Raw genomic sequence first — 9,411 nt, 5'->3', positions numbered from 1 at the left:
ACTTCACTTTTTCTCTGCTTGTCTAGCGCTCAAACAAATCCTCGAATGGTTTTTTTTATATATATTTTTTTTTTGTAAGTGTAGTGCATCTAAAACCATCAAACTTGCCGAGGGGGTGCAATATAGTCCTCCAACTTGGAAATTGCTCACTTCTTGTCGTCACACTTGCTAAAAGGGATTTACATGCTTTATATATTTATTTAAGTGTGATGCTTAAGTGCCACACAAATTATGTCTGTCTCAAACATGCCATCCATTGTTTTACATATTTTAGGACTAACTATTTTTATAGTGCAGTGCACGATCCACCTCAACTCGTTTTTTTTTTTTTACATAAAGCACATTAAGGGATATACTACATTTCAACGAAAAAAGAGTCAACATGGAGATTGGGGAAGTTACTCGAGGATAAACCTCTTTAGTTCCCGTAAAGAAAATATTAACTACAACTCGAGGCGAAACATTCTCCCTACTAAATAAACATCTTGTGGGTTCAACATTCTCGCTACTAAAGAAACATCTTGCAAAGTATCTAAACATCGATGAGAGTCAACATGTAGTTAGATGGTTAGCAGGGCATTGATACCCCCAAACAATTAGGGATCAAATATCATGTTCAACGCTTTGGTGTCTCATAAAAGCGGAATGAGAACAAAGTTTCCAGCGATTGCAAGATCATTTGGTGACTTAGTCTACATGAAGACCTGCTGGCTCGGTATTTCGGATATGCTCATATACTAGGGTGTGCGTGTGTTTATAGTGGTAAGTGGACAAAAATATATCTGAATGTCTAACGTTGATATTAAAATTCTTTCTCAATGTGTTGGTACCATTTCTGTGGTTTGGATCATCATAAATAAGTCTAGATACATTCGTATCTAGATAAAATGAAGTCAATTAATTTAAATTGGAGGGAGTACGTGTATTTATACAAGTGAGCGCAAAATATATGTGTGAGTGTCCACGTCTGCACCGTAAAGTTGGTATTAAAATTGTTACTCAATGTGTTATTGGTAACATTGCTAGGGTTTGGATTATCATTAATTTATTGCAAGCATCAGTTGGAGGCAGTGTGTGTTTGCGTAGCAATAACTGACACTTACATTGGTGGATAAAAATATAGCACCGAGAAAAAAAGTAAAAAAGGCAGGAAAAGTGGTAGCGAGCACTAGCCTCCTACCCTATAAAGCAGGGAGGAGAGCACCACCCCGACCCCGTACGACTAGTCTACTGCAAACGCCTTGACCCTTGAGCTTTCCCTCCCCATCGCCAAGAAACCATCTTTCCTCCTCCCCGCCGCCGCCTCCACCCCACAGCGCCACCATGAAGCGCCTCTTCAGACGGCTCTCCCGCGTCGCAGCGGTCGACTCCGCCTCCGCCACGACAGCCTACCGCCAGCTCCGGACCCCGAAGCAGGCTCCTTCCTCCGGCGGCGGCGGCGGCGGCGCGAAGGTGCCGCAGGGGCACGTGCCGGTGTGCGTCGGCGAGGAGGGAGGCCCCGTGGAGCGGTTCGCCGTGCGCGCGGACCTTCTTGGCCGGCCGGCCTTCGCGGCGCTCCTCATGCGCGCCGCCCAGGAGTACGGGTACGGCCACCCCGGCGCGCTCCGCATCCCCTGCCCCGTCGCCGACTTCCGCCGCCTCCTCGTCCGCCTCTCCTCCGACGACCCCTGCGCCGCCGAGTGCTAGGCGTCCGCTCCGCCCTTCTTGGCCTGCCGCTGGAGAATCTGCCCTTCATTCCCCTTCTGGCAGATTTACCCCTGGGCAATGTACAATTGTACATACAGAGGCAGGCCGAGGAAGAGGCGCTGGAGCGAGGGCAGTGTTGGGGATTTCCTCCTGCAGCTTTGTAGTAACTTTTTTTTCTTACTGCAAGCATGAGCTGAATGGAAGAAGAACTAATAGGTGTTCCTTTTTCACCCCTTCTAGTTCTAGGAATTTCAGTGTAAGGGAGATGCTAGTGTGTGAGTGTTGTGCTAGGGGATTTTGAGGTGTTCTTCAGTGTTTTAACCATATAGTACTAGATGTGATCCTTATGCTGGTTTCATGCCATATTGTTGCTGAGGTACTAGCAGTAATTTTTATTAGTACTACATTGCTGTGAACTTTGGCTATGATCCAGATCCGTTTGTTTTTAACTTGGGCTATGACATTTGAAATGAAACGCCGGAATCCCACTTAAGTTCTGCAAAGTTTGTTGTGAACTTGGGTAGTATGACATTTGAAACGAAACGCCGGAACTGCACTTAAATTCTGCAATGATTGTTGTGAACTTCGGCTATGGTCTTTGAAACGAAACGTTGGAATTACACTTAAATTTGTTGTATCCCTTGGATCTTCTAGGCTAGATGCTAACGGTAGAAAACTATGACTATGTATACTGAGAGATCCGAGAGAGGGATCGAGAGAGAGACGGTGTACCTTCTCCCTTCGAGGAGGAACTTGAGCCGTTGCCCATGGCGACGGCGCGAGTGGCGTGAGCGTGAACGTGCGGTGGCGGCGGTGGCAAAACTTCCCGTGAGCACTGCGCCAACCCTAGATCGGTAGGGAATGTCGGTGGGGTGACTGGCGGCTCGGTGAACCTCGTACCGTGTGCCCCGGCCCCCACCTCTTTATATAGCGCAGGTCACAGGGGCCCACCAACCATAAGAGGGTTGGACGCCCCCGATCAGGGCGCGAACGAGGTCAAGGACTTGTTACCGATCCGTTGGAATCGGTGACGTGGAGATCATCCTAACATTCTCCCCCTTGATCTCAACTTTTCTTTTAACTTTATACTTTCACTTTATTCGTTTCATATTGGATTAGTTCATAGGGCATGTTTCATCGTCACAGCTCTATTGCCGATAGAATCAGACAGCCACAATGCACTTCTCTATTTTGAAACAAATTCTTTTACTTTTGGGCCTCTTATGATCCAGGATAGGTAAGACTTTCCCTTAAACCCATGCCGACTACGTGCTCCTTGAACACGCTGGGTGGTAAGCCTTTCGTTAGCGGATCCGCAAGCATATCTTTTGTCCTTATATGCTCGAGACTTATTGTTTGATCCTGGACCTTGTGTTTCACAACATAATACTTAACCTCAATCGGTTTCATAGCATTACTCGACTTGTTGTTGTGAGCATAAAATACTGCAGGCTCATTGTCGCAGTACATCTTTAGTGGTTTGTCAATACAATCTACCACTTTCAAGTCGGGTATGAATTTCTTTAACCATAATGCCTGCCCCGTGGCTTCATAACATGCTATAAATTCTGCATACATCGTGGATGATGCAACTATGGTCTGTTTGGAGCTTCTCCACGAAATAGCTCCCCCTGCGAGGGTGAATACATATCCAGATGTGGATTTTCTATCATCTTTATCCCCCGCAAAATCTGCATCTGAATACCCTCTTATTTCTAGGGAATCAGATCTTCTGTATGTTAGCATGTAACTCTTTGTGCCTTTCACATAACGCAATGCCTTCTTTACCATTTTCCAGTGTTCGAAACCTGGATTTTCTTGATATCTACCGAGTACTCCGGTGATAAATGCTAAGTCAGGGCGAGTGCACACTTGTGCATACTGTAGGCTTCCAATAGCCGAAGCATATGGAACCGCTTTCATTTGATCGAGCTCGTATTGATTTTGGGGACTTTGATGGTTCCCAAAACTGTCGCCCTTGACTATAGGGGCAGGTGTGGCACTGCACTTGTGCATATTATACTTACTTAGAATCTTTTCTAAATAAGCCTTTTGCGATAGTCCTAATACTCCATTGTTTCTATCTCGGTGAATTTCTATGCCCAAAACATATGACGCTTCACCAAGATCTTTCATATCAAAATTTGAGGACAAGAACTTCTTTGTCTCTTGTAGTAGACTAACATCACTTTGGCAAGCAGAATATCATCCACATACAAGATTAGGAAAATATATTTCCCACTTTTAAACTTTGCATAAACGCAATTGTCCTCAATATTTTCTTTAAATCCAAATCTCTTAATTGTCTCATTGAACTTTAGATACCACTGTCTGGAGGCTTGCTTTAATCCATAAATGGATTTCTTTAGGCGGCATCCCATTTCTTCCTTGCCTTCCATGATAAAACCCTTGGGTTGTTTCATGTAGACATTTTCTTCTAAATCCCCGTTTAGAAATGCCGTCTTTACATCCATTTGATGCAACTCTAAATCAAAATGTGCAACTAGTGCCATGATGATCCTGAAGGAATCCTTACATGAGACCGGAGAAAATGTCTCATTGTAATCTATCCCTTCTCTTTGTGTAAATCCTTTTGCCACAAGTCGTGCTTTGTACTTTTCGACATTCCCATTGGAGTCATATTTTATTTTGTAGACCCATTTGCAGCCCACTGTTTTGGCTCCTTTAGGAATATTCTCTAAGTCCCAAACATTGTTGGTACTCATCGATCTCATTTCGTCTTCCATGGCCTCCACCCACTTTGATGAATCTGGGCTTCTCATGGCTTCTTCATATGAAGTGGGATCACCTTCCATATGAACTCTTTCTGTGTTGTAAACTTTGTAATCAGTCAAAATGGCTGATTTTCTAGCTCTTGTAGACCTTCTAGGGGCCACATTCTCTTGAGCATTCTGTTCCTCAACTTGTGGCGCAGCTTCTGGAGGTGGCTGTTGTTGCTCCCTTTCATGCTCAACAAATGGTTCATTCGTCTCTCCGACGGACAGGTTCCGAATTTTCACTCATCGTTGTCATGGGTGGAGTCACAATGTGCGCTTGCACCACAATCGCAGGGATCGTTGGTACAGGTGCACATGGTAGCGCAAAAAATGGCTCCTGAGTCATCGGATTGGGTGCATGCACCCTCTTCTCCTCAAGATCAATTTTCCGAGCTACCATGCTCCCCCTCATCATTTCGTCCTCTAAGAAGACAGCATGTCTCGTTTCCACAAACTTTGTATATTTGTCTGGACAGTAGAAACGATAACCTTTTGACTTTTCAGATAGCCAATAAAATGGCAACTGACTGCTTTGGTATCTAACTTTGCGATATTTGGATTGAATACTTTGGCCTCGGCGAGGCTCCCCCACACTTTCGGGTGGTTTAGAGAAGGCACTCTCCTGTCCATAGCTCATACGGCGTTTTGGGCACCGATTTGCTTGATACTCTGTTTAGAATGTGAATAGCGTTTTTTAACTCCTCAATCCACAATCCCAATGGTAGGGTGGAATAGCTCATAATAAAGCGAACCATATACATAAGGGTGCGGTTGCGCCTTTCGGCTACTCCATTCGCCGAGGTTCGCCCAAGATCGAGCATCAAGGGCGACTATTCCAGTCTCGTAGGAACCTTGCAAAAGGTCCAGGGACTTGGCCATATGGAGTATGTCGACCGTAGTACTCCCCTCCACGATCAGACCTGACTATCTTTATTCTTTTATCATGCTGATTTTCAACTTCAGCTTTGAATATTTTAAATTTATCCAACGCTTCTGTTCTTTCTTTTATTGGATAAATATAACCATATCGGGAGTAATCATCCGTGAATGTTATGAACGAATCATAGCCATCCACACTTTTCACCGGAAATGGTCCACATATATCGGTGTGAATTATTTCTAGTGTTGCTGTGCTTCGATTTGCACCCTTTTTAATTTGCTTTACAAATTTTCCTTTAATGCAATCGATGCACTGTTCTATGTCTGAGAATTCTAATGGAGGAAGAATATCATTTTTAACGAGTCTTTCTATTCTCCCCCTCGAAATATGGCCTAGGCGACAGTGCCATAATTTCGATGATTCATCAGTTCTTTTTCTTTTCTTTCCTTCTGTTTCCGACGAGGATATTTGTTCATTCACTTTACACACAGACATTACTTTTTCACGCAAGGACAATAAATAAAGCTCATCATGGAGTATAGCAACCCCAACATAAGAATTATTACACCATATGGCACATTTGCCATGTCCAAAATAACATTGATAACTGTCTTTATCTAAGCGCGATACACTTATTAAATTTCTATGTATGGAAGGAACAAATAAGACATCTCTAAGCAGAATAGTCAAGCCATCAGCTAGCTCCAACAGGACGTCGCCAACAGCTTCAACTTCTGCTTGAATTCCATTCGCGACTTCAACGCATCCTTCGCCTCTTTTCGTAGTCCTCGTCGAATGGAATCCCTGTAAAGAATTTGCAACATGAACAGTTGCACCTGAATCAATCCACCAAGTAGATTTCGAAACTGTGTATACAGGATTCATTTACAAAGGAAACTAAATTGTTACCTTTCTTTGCCATTAGTTCTTTCGAAAAGCAGGCAGTCTTTCTTGTAGTGCCCAGTCTTCCGACAAAGAAGACACCGATCTTTGTTCACCGGGCAATGGCACAGGCTGGAACTTCTAAATAATGCATTGGGGCTTTACAATATTGATTTGAAGGAGAACCATTGTTGCTTGGTGTGAAGGGCCTTTTCTTATTGTCCTTCACATAATTGATGGTTCCTCCATTCCCGTGCCTTGAGTCTATCCTCCTCTTGCACACACATGGCAATGGTCTTTTCAATGTCCCATTTCTCAGGGCTCATGTTATAATTGATGACAAAGTTTTCAAACTGTTGTGGCAATGAAGCCATCACCAAGTGAACCAGAAGTGCAGGCTTCAGCTCCTGTGTCAGCATCCATGGGCTTCAGCTTTGCAGCCATGTTGCTCATCCCGAGGATGTGCTCCCCGATGCCATGTGCACCTCCGGTATACTTTTTCTGTCACCACCGCTTCAACACTGGGTTGCATATGTCTTTGAAGAACCAAGAACTGGCTCTTTATCTTTTCTAGGTACTCCCCAGCGGAAGTACACTCTGTAATTGAGCCCACTATAGCGTTCTCAATTGTATTCTTTATGAAAGCCATGCACTTTTTGTTGGCAGTCTGCCACTTTCTGTTCTCTAGGGTGTAGGACATCTCCACAGGAGCATGGTCCCTTTTCTTTTTAGCCCATGCATCATCAGTATCCCCGTCGGCTCGACGGGGTCAGCAGCTTGATGGGCTGCGGTGTGTCAACCACCCAAACCCACTCAAAACATTTACCTTGCTTAAATCCACCTTCTTCCTCCATTCTGTGTAGTTATCCCCTCTAAGGGTGGGAACATCCTTGATGCAGCTCATCAAGTAGAACCCTCCTGAAAACCACAAAGAAGTGAGAACAGTACAATTGCAAATTATAATCCAACGTTGGTCCGAATTAAAACATGCAACTGTTAATGCAAATAAAACTATATCACCGTTGGGCAGAAATAGAGATAAATGCACATATCATTGCTATTTGCAGCGGAAACTGTGAACTTTAAACTTTAAACTTTGAACTTTTCAGAGGCATTTCCTTTACTTTTTAATTTCTGAACAAATATTTCGTTGGTCCTATTTATTCAGAAAAAACTAGACAAAATTTTGGCCAAAAATGACCCAAAACTGCCTAAAAAAGCCTCTGTAATTAATAAAACTGTGCAAAACTGTATAAACAGATCGTTATTCGCATTCACTGCGCACGCGACCGCGCCCACGCGCCTGCTACGCACTGAGCGGCACGCAGCCGACGCGGCGCCCACGCTGCCGAGCGGCGCACAGGACGCGGCGCCCACGCGGGCTGCCAACACGGCCCAAAACGCGGCCTGCCCGCGGCCTGCCAGAGGCCTGCCCGCGGCCTGGCCGGCGGAGCCCACGCGGCCCGCACAAGGCGCCGACGCGGCCCGCACACGGTGCCCACGCGGCGGCCCTCTCTGGCCGTCGGATCGAATCCGACGGTCGGCCATCCATTTCGGCTGGTATAAAAAATGCCCAAACCGACCAGAACCCTAACCCTAGCCACATTTTCCCCCGGCCTGTTCTTTCTTCTCTGTCCGGTGGCGGCGGCGGAGAAGCGCTTGCTCGCCCCGCCCGGCTGTTCGCCCCGCCCGGCCCTCTCTGCCGGCGACAGCAGCAAGCAGCCGCGCCCCGCAGCAGCCTCCCGCGCGTTCGTCCGCGTGGTTGCTGGCGGCTAGCCAACGGCGCCGCCCGCCCTGTTCCTTCTTTCTTTCACCACCCACGTCTCCTACCCAACACCAGATGACCGGATGGCCAGCGGGGAAGAAGAACGTGCGGCGGCGCCCCCCTGTACCTCTTGGCGGCGGCGCGTGCACCCGAGGGTGGGCGCGTCACCGTCAAGCGGCGCAGAGGCGGTGCTCTTTCTTTGCCGGTGCCGAGCCGCAGCACGGTAAGCCGGTGATGTTCTACTTTTCTTTGCTCCGCCTCGCTTGCGCAAGTGGAGTGGCCCTTCTTCCCGATGCCTCGGCTTGCCGATGCGCATCGGGATCGAGAGGGGCGGCGCGGCCTTGCGGCGGCACGAACTTTGCCGGCGAGCCCAAGGGCGTCGGCCGGATACCTTTTCTTTTCATTTGGTTACAGTGGAGGATCTAGGGTCTGCTGTTCGATCTACCAGAAAACATCTAGAACTAGCTGTGCTCTGATACCAATGTTGTATCCCTTGGATCTTCTAGGCTAGATGCTAACGGTAGAAAACTATGACTATGTATACTGAGAGATCCGAGAGAGGGATCGAGAGAGAGACGGTGTACCTTCTCCCTTCGAGGAGGAACTCGAGCCGTTGTCCATGGCGACGGCGCGAGTGGCGTGAGCGTGAACGTGCGGTGGCGGCGGTGGCAAAACTTCCCGTGAGCACTGCGCCAACCCTAGATCGGTAGGGAATGTCGGTGGGGTGACTGGCGGCTCGGTGAACCTCGTACCGTGTGCCCCGGCCCCCACCTCTTTATATAGCGCAGGTCACAGGGCCCCACCAACCATAAGAGGGTTGGACGCCCCCGATCAGGGCGCGAACGAGGTCAAGGACTTGTTACCGATCCGTTGGAATCGGTGACGTGGAGATCATCCTAACAAAATTCTACTACAAAGATGGTTCAAAACCCCTGAGTTATAAATTTTGAAACGTTATCTTCTGCTTGCCTTTACTGCATCGCATTGCGTTTTGGGCTGGGGCGAGTTAAGGGCATCTCCAACCGGGCGACCCATCCCGCGCCCGCGCGTCCGGATGGGTCGAAACGGACAAAACCGCGTCCCAGCGCGCGGACCCATCCCTAAAACGGATGGCCGCGGCGTCCGGGACGACCCAAACCCAGCCCAAATCTTGGACGGGTTTGCGTGGCCGCGGACGCGAAAGGCTGGTCGCTCGCGTCCTCCCCTTGTCCGCCCCTGGCCCGCCTGTCTGCCTCCCAAAACACAAGCCCGTCGCACACATCTCCCCACCGCTCCGCCGCCACCCACGGACCGGCGATTTGGGAGCGCGTCGACGCCGGCCATCATCGTCGAGACGCCGGCAAGCGGGGCGGAAGCATAGGTCGAGGTCCCGCGCTGCTTTCGCCGCGTCGTAGCAGAGTCAGAGGACGCCGCCGCCGGTG

General features: G+C 48.0%; 1 protein-coding gene across 1 annotated transcript; it reads left to right on the top strand.

Moving 5' to 3' along the window:
• The first annotated feature begins 1,222 nt into the window (after positions 1–1,222).
• On the top strand, positions 1,223–2,179 carry LOC127307929 (auxin-responsive protein SAUR71). The gene has a single exon (XM_051338692.1). The coding sequence runs from the start codon at positions 1,324–1,326 to the stop codon at positions 1,684–1,686; it is 363 nt and encodes a 120-aa protein (XP_051194652.1). The 5' UTR covers positions 1,223–1,323; the 3' UTR covers positions 1,687–2,179.
• Positions 2,180–9,411: the final 7,232 nt, after the last annotated feature.

This window comes from Lolium perenne, chromosome 6, assembly GCF_019359855.2.
Source record: "Lolium perenne isolate Kyuss_39 chromosome 6, Kyuss_2.0, whole genome shotgun sequence".
Lineage (NCBI taxonomy): Eukaryota > Viridiplantae > Streptophyta > Magnoliopsida > Poales > Poaceae > Lolium > Lolium perenne.
The sequence above is the reverse complement of the archived record's forward strand: the minus strand, read 5'-3'. Positions and strand labels throughout refer to the sequence as shown.